The 21,287-nt window shown below is 48.9% G+C and overlaps 1 protein-coding gene and 1 pseudogene across 3 annotated transcripts in view; one reads left to right on the top strand and one right to left on the bottom strand.

Annotated features, from left to right (window-relative positions):
• TRAPPC9 (trafficking protein particle complex subunit 9) overlaps window positions 1-21,287 on the bottom strand; it is a 510,030-nt gene that overhangs the window by 421,110 nt on the left and 67,633 nt on the right. For all 3 annotated transcript variants that reach the window (XM_089898680.1, XM_089898678.1, XM_089898679.1), the window contains one exon: window positions 17,094-17,237. In XM_089898680.1, coding sequence (XP_089754806.1) covers window positions 17,094-17,237 — 144 coding nt within the window. The remainder of the gene's footprint in view (window positions 1-17,093; window positions 17,238-21,287) is intronic.
• Window positions 14,195-15,112, top strand: LOC111165170 (protein CEBPZOS pseudogene; annotated as a pseudogene).

The raw sequence follows: 21,287 nt of genomic DNA, 5'->3' as shown, positions 1-21,287 counted from the left end.
AGTGTGATGTCTGATGTCCCAGTGCAACCTTTGGTGGGTCTGGCTCCTTGTCACAGTGCAGGGCAACAAGATCAACCGTCAATGCGTGCACTCAGGCGACAGAAGGTGATCGAGGCCAGTGGCGGACAAGAGCATGGACTCCAGAGCCAGATGGCCAGGGTCCAAGTCCCAGCTCCTCCAAATACCACATAGCAGGCCTTAGGCATTCTAGCTAATTTCCTTATGCATCAATCGTCTCACTGTAAAATAAGCCCAAGAACAGTAGCTACCCGTTTGGGGCAACTGTGGGGATTAGGGCAATTCACCCCTGTAAGGGCACAGAGTACAGAAAGTGCACGCCCACGACTATCACACACTCTCAGGACCCAGAAACCCTTGTTAAGGCAAAGCCCGGTCATGTGTCTGCACCCTGAAGGTGCTGAAACTGAGGAAAGATACAAGAGGCAGACACTCTAAAAAAACAAATACTGGCTGGGCAAGTGAGAAAATGAATTAATCTAGCTTTGGAAGTCCGGGATTGCGACATATGAGCACAAGCTCAAATACGAAGATGAGGACTGTTCCATCTGGAAAGCAGAACTGAGAACTCAGACTGGGGATCAGGCCATCAGAGATGTGGGAACACATAAGAGAGGAGGGCGCGTGGATTGGAGCCTCACACACCTGCATCTGAACCTCCCTCTGCCCCACCTCCCGCCGGACAGGTTTGTGCCCGTGACACCCGCCTTTCCCCCCACCACCACTCCGCACCTGGGCCTGCTTCCTCAGCAGCACAGGGGCTGCTTGGGTCCCAGGAGGGGCTGTGAGCACGAGGCACATGGTCATCAGCCAACATGCAGGGCACTGCTGGTGATGCTGTTAACGTGTCTCGCTAGAGTCTAAAACATCACAACAAAGGGGGCTTGAGGTAAGCAATAAGGAAGGAGTCAACACTAACTGCCTTCCTGTAATGCCAGGTGCTCTGCTGGGTATGGAGCGTGGCTCGTTCCATCATTGAATCACCCCCACTTTAGAGATGAACAAACTCAATCTCAGAGCAGGTGAGGAGCTGTTTCTGCTCGTGCCGCCCCCTCTGCTGCCACGCCGGACCCATCCCGTCTTCTCTCCACGAGTGGGAAAGCCCAGCCACAGCCGAGCATCCCTCCCCCGCGCAGCTTTCGGCATCTTAAGTTTCCCGACCAGGGACTGAACCCGGGCCACGGCAGTGAAAGCGCCAAGTCCTAACCACTGGACCGCCAGGGAATTCCCTCTGTGTAGTGGTTTTATTTCCTCTAAATCCATCTACAGCCACATCAAACACCACCCTTCTCCCCACACCCACAGAGCTGTCCCTCCTCCCACTGTTGGGGTTATTCATGCAGACAGCAGAGCCTTGACATCAGGAGAAACAGGCCCCTGGACCTCTGTACCTTCCCTAGTGCCACTAAAATTACCCCGCTACGTGCATAAAACATGACTGATACGTCAAGAGAGCCGTGGAATGGACACAGGGACAATTAGAGAGGAACACAGACTCGCCGATGTGCAGGGGCCACAGTCGGCCAGGGTCGGCCATCAGCCACGTGAGTCCACGTGGGCACCAACCATCCAACAGCCCGGCCTCGGCACAGCTTCATATTGCCTACGTAACACAGACCCCTGGGGATGCTCACAAGTAGAAAAAGCCAAGGAGCCGGGGGCTGGCGCTCTGTCCCCTGGCGTCGGTATCCTGTGGGCTGCATCCAGGGTCTCCCCCTGAAAGCTGGGGGCTATCTGTAGAGGTCATCACCCAGAGAAGAGCTAAACCCTGCACATCCTACCAAGGGTCTCTGCATTCATTTTGCTAAGGAATATGCCATTTCTTCCACTAAAATAGTTCTCTGCCACTGAGAGGCTGCTTGATAAATATTAATGTGAATTTATCTCAATCTCTTTTTAAAAATGAGATCCAGAAAAGCCTGAACTGGTGCCTTCTTTTTCTCTCTCAGATCAGTGGAGCAGGATACCAGCAGGATGCGATGGCTGCATGGGCCGAACAGCTTGATTCCGTCCACATGCGACACATGTAAATGAAGTTAACAAATGCGGAGCACAGGTCACAAGGGACACTGGGGAAGTCTGCAAGTGACTCATTTCAAACGAGCCCATTCCATTTAAATCCCATTGCGGATTCTAAAAGAGAAGTAAGGGTGTAACAGCCTGTAAGCTATTTGACCTTTTTGTGGGTCATAAAAATAAGTTTAGTCTCTCTCTCTCTCTCTCTTTCTCTCTTACACCTCTTCCTCTTCCTCTTCTTCTTTCTCTTTCTCATTCTTTGCTACGTGAGGACACAACAAGAAAGCAACCATCTGCAAGCCAAGAAGAGAGCTCTCACCAGAGCCCAACCACGCTGGCACCTTGACCCCAGACTTCCAGCCTCTAGAACTTGCTTAGAACTTTATGGCATTTATGATATTGTCAATGGAAAATATGTCTAAAGTTATCACTGGACAAAGAAGGCAAAAACAGCTCTGCCATTTAAAGTTTATAGAAAAATATGCGGGCCTCTCACTGCCGTGGCCTCTCCCGTTGAGGAGCGCAGGCTCCGGACGCGCAGGCCCAGCGGCCATGGCTCACGGGCCCAGCCGCTCTGCAGTACGTGGGATCTTCCCGGACCGGGGCACGAACCCGCGTCCCCTGCATCGGCAGGCGGACTCTCAACCACTGCGCCACCAGGGAAGCCCTGAATGTGGATCTTGATGTTTGAATATGTTTTAACCTTGCACGATGTCTATACTAACAATGTATGGGTTGCTTGATAAATAAATTTTTTTTTAAAAAAATCAGTTTAGTGGGTAGCGAGCAGCATCCCACAGGATGGGACGGGACGGGACGGGGTGGGGTGGGGTGGGATGGGGTGGGATGGGATGGATCATACTCCACGTTACGGGCTAAACTGTTTCTCCCCACCCCCCACACTTATATTGTTGAAGTCCTAATACCCAGTACCTCAGAAGACGACTACATCTGGAGAGACGGCCTTTAAAGAAGTAGTTAAGCTCAAATGAGCTCATATGCGTGGACCCTAATCCAATATGACCGGTGTCCTTATAAGAAAAGGAGATTAGGACACAGCAACACACACACAGAGGGACGACCGCGTGAAGACACAGGGAGAAGGTGGTCATCTGCCATCCAGGGAGAGGCCTCAGGAAGAACCAGCCCTGCCGACACCTTGATCTTAGACTTCCAGCCTCCAGGACTGGGAGACAATAAATGTCTGTTGTTGAGGCCCCCAGGCTGTGGTATTTTTGATACGGTGGCCCAAGATGACCGATAGGGGACACCACACACAGTGAGAATGGGTGTCGTTTCATGAAACGTGTGTTTTTTCACACGCAGTGTACTTCCTACTATGGGCCATAATCGAGAAGTTTGAGGGCCACTGTTGTAAGGGCTCCAGGTCAGCTGTCCTCTCCGGTGCTCAGCAAGTTACTGGAGCACATCTTCAACTCCTCGCTTGACATGACAGAAAGTATTAATAGATTCAAAATTCTCAATCAATTCTGAGATGCAATACCTAATACAGAGCTAATTTGATAAATGAATATACACGTATGAGTGGTCATTCGGTCTCACTGCTTCATTTTTTACCAAAGAGGAAAGTGAAGGCCAGGGATCAGAGAAGTGATTGGCCCGAGGTCACACCTGGGGAACCCGACCACCGCCCCCCCCCCCCCACTCCTCGTGCTGATTCCTATCTGGAAATCTACGCCAAACCCACGGTCCTGGTCCAGGTAGTGTGCACACCCTTTCCCAGTTGCTTCAAATTTCAGACTCAATGCTTCCATGTGAAAACCGTACTGCTCCATTTTGGCTTGAATTTAATACTTAGAAATTCCTCTTCTCTTACTCTGACATATTCCAGATACAGAGAAACCTACATTTTAATCATTCTAGTCATCCTTAGCAATAAATAAGTACCTGCCAAGATAACAATTTTTTAGAGAAAATTGGTCAAAGATTAGAGTCAGACACAGCCAAAACGTTCCCCCCATCTGTTCCCATCTAACTATGAAAATCCTGCAGAGAAACTCTCTTTTTATAACTTTAACAGGTTACTCTGCTGCTAAAACTTCTGATAACATCCACCAAAAGCTCTTTAAGCTGGAAAGAACTGTATAGCATTACTGGGAGAAACACTGACTTTTCAAGTAGGTGAAGTAAGGGAAGATGCTAATTTTATCGAGCTTCTACTATTGCAGGCAGGGTGCCAAGTGACTGCTACACATTATTTCTGATAATCCTCCAGACACTATCAGACATTATCTTCTTAATCTTACAGTTGAAAGCAGGCTTAGTAAAGTAAGTAAATTCTCAAAGGCTACATTTAATCAGTAGAAGACACAGGAGGCAAACCCAGGTCTGCCTCAATCCAAGGATCATAACCCATACATTTCTCTGCACTGTTCTCCTTGCTGAAACAACGTTGTACTGTCTCCATTCTACACACAGAGCAGCCCAGGCCAGGGACACCGGCATCTTGTCCAAGGCCATTCAACTACCCCATGAACGATACACATACCATCAAAATAGAAAACTGTACGGTTCTCCAGTTTAAGACCTGCATATGTTGAAACGCTTCAGAAGTCAGAAACAAATCAATATAAACAATAAGAATTACAATGTGTTGAGCATATATTACGCTTCCGGCTCTTTACATACAGCGCCTCAACTCCCTACACCAGCACAGCAAGGTAGACATAATCCTCACTTTCCTGATGAGGAAATAATGCAGAGAAAACAAGCAATTCGATTTAACAAGCACGTACTGAGCCCCTATGAGCCAGACTTTATGCTAGGCTGGGGTTTGGGGGGTAAAAAAAAAGTCTCAATTCCAGCTGTCCAGCCTTCACACATAGATTGCTATGGATAAATATCACCTTATAGTCTGTGTGGAAGAGAGATGAGAAAGGACGACCTGGGAGACGAGGTGCGTCCTTAGAATGTGTCGCCACATCCTGCACCAGAAATGGCAGCCTGCCCGAGAGAGTGGCAGGCTGGCACTCCGTGCAGCAGATGGTGGGCAAGTGAGCAGCAAAGCAGGCCCCACTCCACTGCTGAAAAGCGCACACCATCTAGACCACGGTGTCCCACAAGACTAAATTCTTCGAGGAGGTGCAGACTGCCCCTTTGATACCACCCCAGGATGCTCTACTTTGGTTCACCTACGACTTGGCAAATTAGTATTTTCCCATAACTAGTAAATGCAGTTAATATATTGGGGATTTTGACATACTGATAGTTTTTCTTCACCTCATTATTTTACATGTGTGGTTGCTCTACTGAGAATGCATTTTATTAGCAGGTACTTATTATGTTGCCCTACACAGCATTTATCTCGTCAACACACAACTTAAAGGAAGTCAAAAGCTTCCCTTCATTTCTGCTGGGTTTTTGTTCAACCTCTTCTATTTCTGAACAAACAAAAGGGACTGTATAAATTGCGACAGAAACAAATGACAGCTCTTTACTGAAGAGCTCCCACCAGGACTCTGCAAGGTAACAATTCATGTGCTCAGCCCGCCTCCTCCTCCACCCAGGTGAAAAATGGAACATATTAACTCAAAACTCCAGAAGAAACCACGTATACCACCACCTGGGGATAAAATGCAATGGGGAAAGAGCATGTCTGGAATGGAAAGCAAGAAGCAGAATAATACATATGCCTTCACAATATAAAAACTATGGCCTTGGGCTTCCCTGGTGGCGCAGTGGTTGGAGAGTCCGCTTGCCGATGCAGGGGACACGGATTCGTGCCCCAGTCCGGGAAGATCCCACATGCCACGGAGCAGCTGGGCCCGTGAGAAATGGCCGCTGAGCCTGAGCATCCGGAGCCTGTGCTCCGCAACGGGAGAGGCCACAAGAGTGAGAGGCCCGCGTACAGCCAAAAAAAAAAAACTATGGCCTTCATCTTTGGGCAGGGTTCATGCTGTAGCTCTTTGTGCTTTGCTATGAAGCCAAAGGACAAAAGTTCAAATCTAGGCCTGTATGTTCTTCATAGCGGGAACAAGACACAACACACAGGGCTTTAAACCCAAACCCTGCATATTTTCAAGTTGGTCCATATTGTAGGAGACTTTCAATTTTTATAGCCATGTTATTTTACCCATAATGTCTGATACCAAAATCCAGTAAAATAATGCATTCTTATTTTCAATGCTGTTTTACAATTTACTGAAATTCAAAAAAATGTGAAGAACAGATATTTTAAAACCCAGGATTATAAAAGATGGCCAGAAAAGTAATTTTAATTCACAATAGTCTAGAACTACGGTAAGTGAAAGTGCAGGGCGGTGGGGCACGCGGAGGAGGTGTGTCCATCTGTCCAGTCCGTCCTGCGCCCGACGCTGCGCCGCCCTGTGTCACCGCCTCAACGCCCTCATAGGCGGCTGTCGGGCTGATACACAGGGCATCAGCACCCTCAGAGTCCACGTCAGCCTCAGCGTCCTTCTTCCCAATAAAAACGTGACAGCACATCTCTAACTAAATGTGACACAACTTGTATCGCTTTACGTGAGCTTTCACACGAATAACTGTAGACTCCATAAGAAATCTCACTGGCCCACAACTCACGGATCTGCTACCCACGAGCAGGGGCACTAAAGAAGGCAGGAACTCCTCTGAGCGCAGCCAGGGCAGCAACGGTGACTCTATGCATTTTACTCCAAACCCAGTGAATGTTGGCTACGGAGGGGAGAGAAGGGAGGCTGCTTTCCAGAAAGAGGCAAAGACCCTGAAATGGCCCCAGTGAAAAACTCCCCACCAACAACTTGTTCTTATCAAAGCCCGTTTCTCAGCCCACGGAGCACACCTCCTGCACTGGCCTCCCCAGGTCCTTGTGAAATGCAAGTTCTTGGGTCCAGGGCGGGGCTCTGGAACTGGGCCTGTAAATGCTGAGTTAACTGTTGGCTGAGCGTTACTTTCTTTCAAAATGTTATTTCCCCCAGGGCTAAGCCTTATTTGAACCAAAGAACCAAATCCACACCCAGCTGAGTGATGGGGGCGGGGGGTGGTTTCAGGCTGCCCCTCTAAGCGCAGAGGTGGGGAGAAGGGGCCGGATGGGGATGTTTGGGGGGTAAAGCCCGGAGGACTGCCTGAGGAGCACTTAGACATGGGGTCTGATGGGGGGAAAGGGGATCGAGACTGACTTCACCGTCTGTGGTCTGAGCAGCTGGACGGAGAGCGGTGCCACATGCTGAGACGGGGCAGGGAGGGATGGGTAGGCAGTCAGGCGCTCCGGTCTGGAGCTCCGTATAAGAAATAAATACAAGAGCCATGTGGGCAGAGAGTTCTTGGAGACTTGGGCCTGCGAGTTCACCAGGAGGAAACACAGACGGAGAAGATAAGGATGGTGTTGACTGGACCCTCAAAGTGGATGACAAAGCCACCAGGACACAGACAGTGGCGGCGCTGCAGGACAGGGTGAGCCAGGAGCGGGGAGAAGTGACCAGAGCGCGTCAGTGGCCACAGCCAAAGGAGAAGCACACCTGCTGTGAGGAGCTGGGGGTTCCAAGGAGGACTGCCTGGAAGTAGCAATAGGAAAGGACTTCTCTGCCACCTCTAGGCCCCGAGGCCCTTGGGGTGCAGCAGGAAAAAACAGCAGCATCTTGAGGGGTGGCCGGGGAAGCAGTGCCTACGGGAGTGAGCTGGCCCCCTCCCCACTGTGGCTCCGTGGGAGCGCCACCGGCATTCTGAGCAGGACAGCGCTTTCTGTGCTTTATTTACCTGCGTTAGACCTGCATTTAGCGGCCTCGTTCCTTCCTGTGAAACACAAATGACACCCCTTGGTCAAGGTTCTACCAGAAACATTCCCACACATTTGCAAACTCTGTGGTAAAGAGTCACTACCTTAGTACAAGGTTAATGGAACATTCAGGGAAAAAGGAGGCTGAGATGAAACAGGGGACTTTGCTATGACAGCCCATGAGTTCCTGAGGTCACAGCGGAAGGTCACGAGAGCAGGAAGGGATGGGAAACGAGCCCTGATTGGAAGTACAGACGCCAACAGAGAGGAGTCTGAAGGCGACGGGCGACCTGCAGGCCCGGACCTCGGATAAGGTCAAGATGCAGAGGCTGAGTGATGAAGGGTGCTCTGGGAGACGAAGTAGGTAGCAGCTGAAGCCCAGGGGCACTGGGCACACCTGGCGGAGGCGCAGACTCAAAGGGACAACCCAAAGGGACTCGAAGGGGCTGGGAGTGTAAAGGAAACAAAAGCAGGAAGTGATAATCCTGGCATTTGAACCCAGGGTCTCCCCCCCTCCAAAAATGATGCTCAGAGATAAAACGTAGATGGCAACGAACATAAATTTACCATTCTACTTAAGGAACCCCCCAAACCTAAAAATCCCTGCAGGTTGTTTTAGGGGAGGGTTAGGGGTTGGGGCGGAAGGTAACAAGCTTTGGCTTCTTCCATTTTAGCTGGTTTCTGAGTCCAAAATACCCGACCCAGCTTCTCCAGTTCCTCCCTAAACCCCTCCATCCTCTGTCCCTCCTTCTTTCCTTCCCCTAGATGAAGAAGGAGGTGACGTGTGACAACCGTGCAGATAAGCCTCCCTTTACCCCGCCCACAGGACTGGCACCAAGGGCCTCCTCACCCCACCCAGTCTCTCTTGTTGGCTGCATCTCCCGCCATCCCTTAGCCCCACGCTTTGCGGGCATCCCGTTACACCAAACACTGCTCGGCCAAAAGACACGGGGAGCATTCGTAACTCCTCGCACCCTGCTCCCGCCGGCACAGCTGCCGCAATGCCCTGCCCCACAGCCTTGCCGCCGCTGTCCCTCCAGCTCAACCCAAAAGTCGCCGCTGGTACTGCATGGACCCAGCATCGTGTCCAAGTCACGGAGGTGATCAATAAACACTTCCAGAAAGGAGATAAGGAGAGCTCCCCAATGCCGTCGTTTACCCCTCCCTTGTCCTTCGTCGTCTGCACAGTATTCCTAGAACCCTTAAAGTATACCTTCAGGAGCCTTAAGGGTCTGCTGCAATGGCACTCACAACTCATCTACTTTACATGTAAAAACCAACATTTTTAAGGAATTGGCAATCCTATTTTTTCTTATTCTCTTCACAGTACAATCCACTCTCGTTCAAAAAGCATCACGTAATCTCAGATGAACAGTTTTCAAAGAGAGAAGGAAAAAGCGGGGGAGGAAACGGAGGAATTATTCCTGTCTAGCCCATCTAAATGTATAACTACGGGCTCATCAAAGAGAAATCAAAACACAAAGTTGTTCCCGGTACTAAAACAAGAAGTAAAATGTGAACTATGATAGCAAGGAAAGCAAAAATAAAATAGGAATGCTTTTTCTCAATGGGGACTCATCTCCCGCTTCCTGAAAGGGGACGTGCACTTCAAACCACGAAGTCAAATCTTCACCAGTGTGTGCGTTTAGCTAAGCTGAATCCACACTTCCCAGAAGCCCCTTCCCTGCATACTCTGAGCCAGCGTGCATGGGGACCTGGAAGGCACAGGCACGCCCACCGACACTGCTGGGGTGGGGGGGTGGAGGCAGCATCCCTCCCCCAGCTCCTCTAGCCCCACCCCAGGCCCTCTGCTTCAGCTTCTCCAGCTCCTGGGCCAGGTGGCCGCTCCTCCAGGAGCTCCCATCATCGAAGCTGGGGGCTGGGAGGTGCTGAGAAACCAGCACGGTTCCTGTCCATCCCCGTGGGGTGGGGTCCAGCTCAGCCTCACAAGTTCCTGCTCGTCTGTGCTTCCTTCCCACCCACCTCCCCTTCCCAACCGCCTCTCCGACTGCCTGCCTGAGGGCTTCAGGATCCGGCAGCACACACAGAAGCAACTGCTCCACATACTGTGCAGCCAGCTCCCACACTGCACACAGTCAAATCCCGGTCACAAAGCACGCGGGCATGTATGTCCCTGTGTGCGTAATGACAGAGAACCTCTCCCTGATGCAGGCTGCTCAGTGCCCTACTTCAGACTAGGCCCTGTCCTCGCCCCGCCTAGTCCAGCTGTAGCAAGGATCCCACTTACTTAGGTGAGCGAGAGTCCCCCACCCTTGATGTCCGATCACCCTCAATATGTGATCAAGCTCCTCACGCCACCACCACCCCCTTGACGCCTAAGTCCTTGGCTTGCCTTCAGCGAGAATCCTGTTAGGCCAACTGTGCCAGAATCCCCCAGCCCGACGTCTCCTCTGAGTAATTTTCTGTCCACTCTCCACTCCCTTTGCTGTTGGCTCTGAATCCCCACTTGTCCTTGTATTCGGAGGGAGCTCAGTCTCTCTCCCCTACTGCAACAGAGCTGACCCTACTGCAACTGTCTGGAGCAGTCTTCCTTGCCATTTTAACAAGTGTCGGGACAATTTCTCTTTAATGGTATGTGTGTACTACGTATGCATGCGTGCATTTAGAACCCTAACTGAACTGCAGTTTTCACAGCTTTGTCATTGTTTTCAAAGCGGTACTTCTTCCTTTTCCATAAACAAGGTCCTCTGTGCACCAAAGGCTGCCTTGAAGCTGTTTCCAAGCTCAGTGAGTGTTTTTCCCTCTGATGAAATACACACATATCACCATCCCACTGCCAGGGGGCAGTAGCACTGTGCTGAAACGCATTTGCCATCAGCAACTCGAAGGGCCACGTGGAAGCAGGCAGTCATTTGGTTAACGAAAACGTCTCTGTCAACAGGGGTCGGGGCAAGTGGCTCCCCTTCCCCCATATTAGGAGCTGAGAGGCTAGGGGTCCAGTCTCGTTCTGCCACTGGCTGTGGGGCTGGGACAGGCCGCTTCACCAGGCAGGACCTCCGTGTTCACCCCTGCAACGGTCCTCACGCGGCTGTGGCCTTCTGCAGCCGGGCAGCCCAGGAACGCAGGGGTGCCAGGGAGGAACGCCAGGACGCCATCCTCCGGGCGTCCATTCCCGCTTTACGGATGAGATGCATTACCTGACAGGCACTGCCACGCCCGAAGCAGCAGAAGACCCAGGTCTGGACTGAGCCGCATCCCTCAGCCCAAGCACAGCGGCACCTTCTCTTTCATTCATGCAAGCCCTGCCCTAAACACTCCTTCCCTTTACCTCCCCCTCACCTGTGTCCCACACACCTGCTGAGTGCCTGCTCACTCTCCAGGGCCCATCTCAAGCACCTGCTGCCTCCTGACGAGCGCTTCTTCAGCCCTCCCTGGGAGACTCTATCTCTTCCCTCTTCTGGGTTTTCCTTAACCCTAAATCCATGCAAGTAAGTCATCTGGCCAGAGGCTCCGACAAGGAGTGACGGGTGGGTGAGCAGGAGGGATCAATCACCTCATAATTCCTATCAGCCATTCCATATTACTTTTAAAGTATGAACAAACACCATGGTAAAATGTTATTTAAATGCACCTTCAAAACAAGTGTCCTAGCACTGCACTCCAACGTCCCCTCCAAAACCCCCCTCCCAGAGTACTTCCTGAGCGGTCACTGATCACTGCCACCGTCACTCACTCATTCCACAAATATCTCCGGCACACCTATGACTATTTTAGATGCTACAAAGGTACAGTGAGAGGCTTCCCTGGCGGCGCAGTGGTTGAGAGTCCGCCTGCCGATGCAGGGGACACGGGTTCGTGCCCCGGTCCGGGAGGATACCACATGCCGCGGAGCGGCTGGGCCCGTGAGCCATGGCCGCTGAGCTTGTGCGTCCGGAGCCTGTGCTCCGCAACGGGAGAAGCCACAACAGTGAGAGGCCCGCATACTGCAAAAAAAGAAAAAAAAGGTACAGTGATCCAAGCAGAGTCACTGCTTTCTTAGAAAGCACGTTCTAGTTAGGGAGGCCCTAGGGCTCTAGGGATTGGATTACGGTGTGCTTGCTGGGATGGAGAAGACCACACAAGGAAGAGTCCGCTCCACTCCTAGACTCTTCTCCACATGACCCAGTGTGGTCACCAGCAGTTCCTGGGGCTTCACACTTCTCCCGGCAGAAAAGAGGAAACCCCTCTCTTCCCAGGCAGCTCGGCCCCTCGTCCCATAACTTAGCCTTGCTGTCCCTGAGGGGCCCGACCCTCCTAGAGGGGGATTTATCAAGAGAGGAAGTGGAGGGTCAGCCATAAAAACTGCCCGCCCTGAAGAAAAGTCGGGACATGACCAGAAGATGCTGTGAGGGCGGGGATGGGGAGGCCACCTGCACAAACCCACCCCAGAGCTGAAGGCGGGACGGCTGGCAAGAGTGTAGCCGACATCCTGAGACAAGAAAACACCAAAAAGCAAAAATCCTGACGTATTCAAGAAACCAAAGGATGGCCAATGTGGGTCAAATGTAAAGCGCTTCATACTCTCTGTTAAATTCACACATGTTGGTCTGAGCTAATCCTCTGTAATGTTAAATGTATTTCTCAGAGTTCCAGCAACAGTTTCAAGTTTCGTATTATGCTAAAGAGATCTATCATAAAATGTTTAAAACAGATTTTCCTGCTACTTTCAGCTTTAGTTCAAAAACAAGTGAAGCACTTTCAGGAGGTGTCTTAACTCTTTCAAACCCGCTGTACACCATCCAGGTATGTTACGGGCACAAGATACATTTCATAGTATGAGTATCTCTCATAGTAACTGACAGACTTTGGGCAAAGGACTTCATTAGCATCTCAAAGCGTGACAGACCTCAGCACAGTGGCCTGATGCTATCTGCCTCCCAAGAAATGAGAAACAAATGAGGCAAGCTACAGGGAAACAGTCAGAAGACTGTAAAAGAGTCTCACATAAAAGAGATACAATTAGTAAACAGGAACACAGAAGAAATATCCAAACTTGCAACTTACCCAGAAAATACAAATTAAAACAATAAGGCAACGTTTTCTACATACTGAATGAGCAGCACTGCTGCCAGAGGTATAATTAGAACAATCCTTTCAGAAGGCAATTTCCAATATGTTTCAACAGCAATAAAAGTGTTCAGGATGGCTGACCCAGTAATCCCTCTCCTGACAAAATCTCTCTCCTGCTCGAAAAGCCAAAGCGCTGAAGAGGCTCACCATAGCCTTCCCAGTAACAGTGAAAATAAACCAAAAAAAGAAAGAGAGTATTTATTATTAATGCATTCAACAGGATGTGAGTACTGAAGTGCGCCACTAACCAGCCACAGTGGCTTTAACTAGCCCCTAATAGGGTTTCTTTTCAAAGTGATGAATGTTTTAAATTGACTGTGGTTAACAGGTGCACATATCTGTGAATACACTAAAAAACTGAAGGGCACATTTTAAACAGTGTGGTCTGTGAACTAAATCTCAATAAAGTTACTTTTAAAAAAGGAAAAGCATTTATTATTAATGCATTCAGCCATATGTGGATGCCAGCACAAGCCACTAGGTGACAGGGACAAGAAAAACAGCAAGTCAGACAGACACCTTCAGAGAGCTTGCTGCCTGAGTGCCGAGCCTGTCAATTAATTGAGCGATCGAAATATAGTGGGTGAAAGTGCTCGATGGGTAAGCACATACTCCAGTGGGAATGTTCCAAAGGAACACAAGGTAGTCTTGAGGGACCAAGAAAGGCTTTGTAGAAAACAACAGAAGTGGTTATCTACACTGAGATCTGAAGGATGAACAAATGTTAGCCAAAAGAAGGAAGGAAAGTGGAAAGGAAGAAGGGATGAGGGAGAGGAAGAGAATGAGAAATCCAGGTGGACACACCACACTTCCGTTATCCATCCATCAGTGAATGGACATTGATGGATGCCGCTTTCACTTTTTGGCTATTATGCGTGATGCCACCAGGAACACTCATGTGCAAGTTTTTATGTGGGTTTGTGTCTTCAAACCTCTGAGTATATACCTAGGAGTGGAATTGCAGGATTGTATTGCACTACTGTTGATCATCCACTTTCCTTCCCAAAATCCCAGACAACAGAATCACACAAATCACTGTATCTAACATTCCCCAAATAAACCAAACCCTCTTAATTCCACCAGAACTGGAGAAAGTCCTCCTACCTGAAGCTATTCCTTCTGCTCAGTCTTGTCTGGCAAACACCAATTTGTTCTTCAAGGTCAAGGTCACCTCCTTCATGGAACATTACCCAAACCATTCTTCCACCTCTGAAAAGAACTGTCAATTGCCCCATGATGCTCCCATATCCATCATTTACTATGGACTCCTCTATAGGCTTAACCGTGGCATCCTCCCCACACCCTATTCTTTTCATGTAAACAGTTGGTCCCAGCAGCCCCGCGAGTACATGCCTCAGGATGGCCTGTACTCTGGATCCACTGGCAAAGAAGATCTTTAAAGGAGTTTTACTAGCTGAACTTGTGGGCATTTTTGGAGCACATTTTTTGTTTAAAAAGATGAACACAAGCCAAGGTTTCAGGCAAACAATGAGCAAGAAATTCCCCTTCATCTTGAAAGTTTATTACAAATCCACTGAACACTCTGGAATGTACGGAATCAGAGAGCAAGATCCAGAAAAGAGGCTGAACAGCAAAAATTAGGAATTTGCCCATTGATCAAGGTTTGCCCTATTTCATAGTATCAGGCAAGACTAAAATTCCAAAGTTGACACGGATGGATTTTAGAATATTTAAGGTTAAATGTAAATTCTCATTAAGTCAGAGGTTTTATTCTTTGGACTAACTGTGAAGAAATTGAAGGAAGGTTTGTTTATTATGTTATAAATGCAGTTTTGTTTAGTACTCAAAATAAAGTGGTTCTCCTTTAAAAAAAAAAATCTCCCCTATAATTCTGAATTCATAAATCTTTCAAAGTAGATAAAATAGTAAAACACCTATTTTTAATATTTATTACATTTCTTTTCCATTATAGTTTATTACAAGATATTGAGTATATCGTGCCCTGCGCTATACAGTGGGACATTGTTGTCTATCTAATTTATTCCCTTCTCCTTTCCCTTTTGGTAACCGTAGGTTAGTTTTCTATTGTCTATGAGTCTGTTTCTGTTTTGTAAATAAGTTCATTAATATTTATTACATTTTTAACTCACACATTTAAAATCCCATTATCTAAAAATATATTAACTAGAAATACTGCTTTTATCCATTGTCACTTTACCTGAAACAATATTCAAACTCTACATCAATGTCTCTGATACTACTAGAGCCACTTTGGAATAAAATTCGTCATAAAAAAAAAACAAAAAACAATTGGCCCCAGAACCCATCTTGTGAGTTCCCGCGCACTGGCACACACCGGGCGGGGGTGGGGGGGGACCTATGAGGAGGGGCAGGCAAGAACCCCCAGACTGTGCCGCCTCCATCTGCAAACACCCAGACGGGTTCCCGTCCAAGGAGAAGGCTACTCCTCTCTTCCGTATTTCATTTCAATGCGGTGGTATTTAGAAATGTTAATTATCAACCCTGTGAATGGTACCATGAGCTCTCCAGGAGAAAGGTCACCCAATCAATTAAAATACTATCATTAAAATAATAACAACCTGCCACACAACCTGTAATATCCTAGTTGTACAAATGAGAAAATGAAGGCCCAGGAAGAACTTAATTACTGATCTGAGGTTACGGTAATTACAGGTTGGGGTGAGTGGAGGGAACCCTTGGTCCTCCTGACTTCAGTCCTCTTCGCAGAAGACTCCAATTAACCAAATACCATTACACACAGGCCCTTATGAGGCAGCGGTCTGTTCAACAGGGTCAAATATCCCAAGTTTCTCTCCTTCTAGACCCAGCGTCTTCGGATCACAAATTAATATGACCTTAAATAACCACCAAGTTCCTTCTCTCCTGGGGCTTCTGCAGGGAAGACAGGCCGACTACACAGGCACCAGCTCTGTCGGTGCAATGTGAGAAGTGCATGAGGGGAGAGACCGAACAGCAGGAGGACGACGGGTCCCCTGGGACTTGTGACAGGCAGCCTAGAGGAAGTGCAGACCCAGGGGAGATGGCTGACAAGGTGCAGGCAAGGGGTGAGGGCAAAGGCCCGCTGCGGGAAGAAGATGTGTATTTGCGAGAAGAAAGTCCAGGACGAGGCAGGTGAGGCAGGGGGAGGTGGAAGCAGCTCAGGGAAGGGATGTGCTCCCCTCCCTGGGAGCAGCTGCGTCAGGCCCTGGGTGTGTGATTACAGAGACCCAGCTCCTCTCCACGTAGCGCGGCCATCCCAGTGCCAGAGGCCCCGCTGAGGGCTTACCCCCAAGGCTCTGGGCGGCGTCCTCTCCAGACAGTGCCCTCCACAGGGAGATAGGGACCTCGCCATGAGAACCTGTACGACCTTTCGGTGAGGGGGCAGAAGGCCGGCCTGCGGGATGATGCAGGACGGCTCCAGGGTCACCCCAGCCCGGAGCTCCCGGGGGCCGCCCAGGCCCCTGCAGATTCTGCCCCGAGGCCCAGCTTCCCTCTGCCCAACCAGACCTGCCTCCTTCTCTTCCCCTCAGTGGGTGTCAATCCCAAGAGCACTTCTAATAAACGCCCCGCACTTGCATCACACCCAAGAGTGCTTCCCAGGGGACCCACAGCACATGCTATCCCGGTGGGAGGGACAGGCAGACAGGGCGCTGGGACACAGGCAGCGGAGGGCTGATTTCCAAGGGCCTGTGCGGCACCCAGGCAGCAGGAGAACACCTGGGGCTCAGGGTGGGGCCTGGGCTGGAGATAAACGGATTGTGACTGAAACCCAAAAAACACGTGACACCCAGGAACTGTGTGAGAAGAGAAGGTGACGGAGGCAAGGACCTAGAAGAAAGTTGCCCTGATGTGTGGGCAAAGACACGCACGATCCCTCAGAGAGTCAAGACAGACGCTGCCCGCGAGGGGAGCAGTGACCAAAAGGGGCACAGAGGTGTTTGGGGTTCTGGTCTTGTGTCCGATCTGGGTGCCGGGTGCCACGTGGTCACTTCGTGAAAACTCACTGAGCAGTGTGCTTGTGAATCGTGCACTTCTGCATATAAGTGTTACACTTTGACACTTACATTTTATAAAACGTAGGCAAAGGCAAGGGGAGCCCATGCCGGAGGCTGAGAGCAGCGAGAAGGGCCAGTAGTGTGTGTTGAGAGGGGCCCAGGGAGGTGAGGGCACGGAGGACATCACCCACCCGATCCTGGGCCAGTGTTGACGGGGGCCAGCACCAGGAGGGCACTCATCCATCTTTCCTGGGAGAAAACTGGAGTTTGAATCCACTCACCTTGATCTGACAAGAAATCCAGCATGGTCTGTAGCAGGAAGGACAAGTGCCTGACAGAGAGAGCAGGGTTCCCCATCCTCCGGGACGCATAGACCAGCTCGTGAAGCAGACGCATCTGGACGGCAGCCCAGCCTCGGTGCGTGCCTGCGACAGAAGACACAGAGCATCAGAGCAGGGCTTCAGGGGCGCACTGGCAACAGGGCCGACACATGAGCCCGCTGGAGCCATGTCTAACGTGTAAAACTCGTGATTTCAAGACAACGCCTCAACCACCACGCTCAAAGGGCAACCAGATCATTTCCCCTGTGTTTATCCTGGAGAAGCACACTCACATCACGCGCCTGTTCACATGTTTCTTTGGCTTTTTATGTTTTTAAAAAATGCTTCATATTGTATAGGGTTGGCCAAAAAGTTCGTTCGGGTTTTTCCACAAGACGTTAGAGAAAAACCCAAACGAACTTTTTGGCCAACCCAGTATTTTCTCTCTTCTGCAAAGACACAACTTTTAAAATAACCCACTTTGAAATACTTATAATAAGGTTATGACAAAAGATTATGTTTTCAGTGGCATGTATTTGAATTACAGCACACTTTTTTTTTTCAAGAGAATACTATTTGATGAGCCTTCATTATCAACAACCAAGGCCATGAAATTAAAAAGCACAGCATTTCTCTGAAGTATAAGAACAGAAAAGCAGAAAGCTAAAGTAGAAAAAAGGTTACCAACGAAACTGTGGCTGCTCCCTCCAAAATAACTTAGCGTGTTTGAAATTAGAGGTGGAAGAAATCGGTGGCACAGCCATCGAAAAGTATTTTTTTAAGATCACAGGACTTTAGAGTTGTTTATTCCAAATCCCTTTTGGCAACAGTTACTGCTTTTAAATATTTTCCACCTTAAAATTCTTCATGAAGATGTGGAAACAGGGCTCAAAAACAGTTACCACCCAGAGCTGTGTGCCCAGGGGCCCCGGGGGGTTGGTAGAAAGGTTGGGGGAAAGGATTTAAGACTCTGACCAAAGCATTCCTCCTCTCATAGGCCTACTGACCGTCTCTCCCACTGCCTACCCTACAAGGCTGGCAAGTCCCTTTTGTGAATTTCCACTGAATCCTGCACAAATCTTGTCCCATAGGCGTTATCTGGCACACACAGTGAGGCATCTGTAAGCTTGTGTCTTTGTTTCTTCCATCAGTCCTTAATTTCCTTGGGAGCCAGGATGGTGTCTTATTCACCCAAATATCCTTACTGCCTAGTAAGATGCCTAATACACAGCTGGTCCTTAACAGGCTCGTGGGTCAAGTTGAAAGCCTGATGAAAGAAAAAGCCCCTATTTTTCAGACATGCCTACTTAAGCATATAGGGTAAAATGACATGATTTCTGGGATTTGCTGTAAAGTATTTCAACAAAGAACAAATAAAAGAAAAAGAAAGGTCTGAATAAAGCCAGATATGGCAAAATCTTATTAATTATTTAATCTGGGTGATGGGCTATTGTACTATTCTCTCTGATTTGTGTATATTTAAATTATTTCATAGTAATTTTTAAACTGTTAACTGAATAACAATTACTAATAATTATGAATTGAAATTCTTAGAGCTGACCAAATCTACCCACACACAAAAACCTTGATATCCTACCAGTTTTATCTTACAGAAATCTTTTCATACAATGACAGGAGAGGAAGGAAGGACAAGTCCCTGCAGTATTTCCACGATGTCAAAAGACCAAAGGCCAAAACAAAATAAGAGATTCTGAAAAGGATGATAAGGCTGAAATCAACATCATGACTAACCTAGCCCAGAATTCTAAATGACCTGACCTAACTAATCTCCACCCCACCATACCAAGAATGGGGCACATATCACTCTGCAGATTTTTTTTTAATAGATAAGGATCCAGTTCCTACCACAGGCAATTACGGTAAGACTGAGTATAAATTTTCTTAACACCAAATAGTGTACAAATCGTAATTTCTATGCGATTCAAACTGCTCGTCCTATAAAATCTGAATCTTTTTATTCTTAAGACAGATTTGCAGTATATGAGCCAGTGATAAAATTTTCAACACTCTTGTATTCAGAAAGTTCAGCAATGTGAGAGTTTATTACCTCAACTACTGCCTTTTACCAAACTTATGTGCCTTACCACTCTCTTTCATAGGAGTTCCTGGGGAAAATTTAATCTCTCATTCAGGAAAAGGCTAAGCAAAAGGTATGATCAAAAAATCTTCATATACAGGAACACAAGTAAGATTAAAGTGATAATAAGCAGCCCGTTACGCTAGCAAATACACACAGTGTACTTCTGTGCTCCTACCTCGACTTTCCATAACCAGCTAGGGAAAATGTTCATTTCCAGAAACAGAGAGAAATACATTTCAGGTCCTGAGAATACAGACAATTTCCCTTTTATTCACAGGTACGGGGATTTAGTAGAATTCCATTTAATTCTCTGAGAAATGTTGAAAGTAGTCCAGAGCAACAGTGGAGATGGGGTTTAAAGTAACTTTTATTTCTTGTTAAAAATACAGCCAGCTGACATTTATCACTTTTACCTTATTTGATCTCTTACCTTACCCCCCCCCACCTCTTTCACAAAATGATGGTGAATGTCCCCTCCGGCAACAGAAGGCTAAGTAAAAAGTATCAAATCACATGGAGGTGTGCTTATTTGTTTCATTTTTTAAAAGAAACATGTTTCATCCATGTGATTTAAAAATTAAGATCAAGAAACAAACTCTGTTCAATAAATGGCAATGAGCACATGTCATGTAGCTGCTCATCAGATTTGGACACACGTTACACGTATTTACAGGCACGCCTGCTGTGTGCCAGCAAGGGGGACACAGAGACAGGCAGGGTCTCTGCTCTCACGGGGCACACAGCCTGGTGGGGGGGGGAGAAGTGCTAAATCATTGCCCCGTTTTTTTAATGTACTTACACATTATGGGAAATGCTGTTTAGAAAGAACAGGAGTACGTGAAAGAGAGAAATAAAAGGACTGCATTTAGGTGGAGAGACGACGGGGGACCTCTAGAAGAGCTGACACTCAGGGGAGACCTGAAGGATGCCTGGGGTGCAGCGGTGAATGGCAGGGAAGAGCATTCCTGAGGAAGCAATAGCCGGGAGGAGAGCCGGCAGTGGACACCTGGGTGGCGTGTGCACAACTGGCCCAGCACGGAAAGAAAAGGCTAAGGCCAGCCCAGTGTAACTGCATAGAGCCCAGGAGGCTTGCATTTACTCTGGAGCCAGCCTGCAGTTATGTTCGAGGGATAAAAAAGGGGTCACTGGAAAGCACCTGCGATCTCTCCAGAAGTCTGTCAGAAGCACACTAACAGGGATCCCGGTCCCACGCACATGGAAACTCAATCCCCCTTCCCATCTCTCTGCAGAGCAACAGTGTGACCGCTCGAAAAACCCCCTTCCCAGACACTAACTCACCCCACGAAATTTGTCCCGAAGACGGCCTAACGGAGCCTGTACGCTCAACTGTCCGCTCCACAGGCCTGGAGGTCTCATCTCGTCTCACACCAGCAACTCTCAGCCTTCCAAATGTAAACCCCGAAAGCTTCTAGGGCGTGTCCAGCTATTTTGCCCTTAACTTCAACCACTGGTACCAGGGCCAAGGCAGGGGGCCATCCCACCAGCACGCACTCCTTCCCAATGGGGCCAGGCCTGAAGCACTGGCCCTCAGGGCACTTTATTCCAGCCTCCACGTGGCCTCAGGGGGACACATGGAATTAGACCTCACCTGACAGTATCTGCTGAGCACTGTCCTAGCACATTCTGGGGACTGACTCACTCAGTCCTCATAACAACCTTCCCGTGACACAGTAAAAGTACCTCCCTGTACAGATGAGGGACAGCGGACTTGACAGGGGCCATGCAGCCAGTCGGTAATGGTGTCACCCTCTCACTAGCTGTTCGACCTGAGGAATAGCATTTAACCTCCCCAAGCCTCTATTCCCTCAAGTGCGGTACAGGGCCCACTGCACCCGCTCACCAAGCCGTGAGAAATGATGGTACACATATGAAACCGTTCTCCCTGGGGCCACAAGCAGCGTAAGGCAAGTGCAAGTGCAAGGTGTGCTGGGAGAGAGACCGTGTGGAGCAGATGGGGCGCTCTATCACCTGACCCTCCAGCCCCGGGCCGGGACACAGCTGGGCCTGGGCAGCAGGCTCTGGGTTCTGGGCCT

The sequence above is a fragment of the Delphinapterus leucas genome, chromosome 17, assembly GCF_059928025.1.
Source record: "Delphinapterus leucas isolate spDelLeu-1000000601 "Yukka" chromosome 17, BTC_Dleu_Yukka2, whole genome shotgun sequence".
Taxonomy (NCBI): domain Eukaryota; kingdom Metazoa; phylum Chordata; class Mammalia; order Artiodactyla; family Monodontidae; genus Delphinapterus; species Delphinapterus leucas.
The sequence above is the reverse complement of the archived record's forward strand: the minus strand, read 5'-3'. Positions and strand labels throughout refer to the sequence as shown.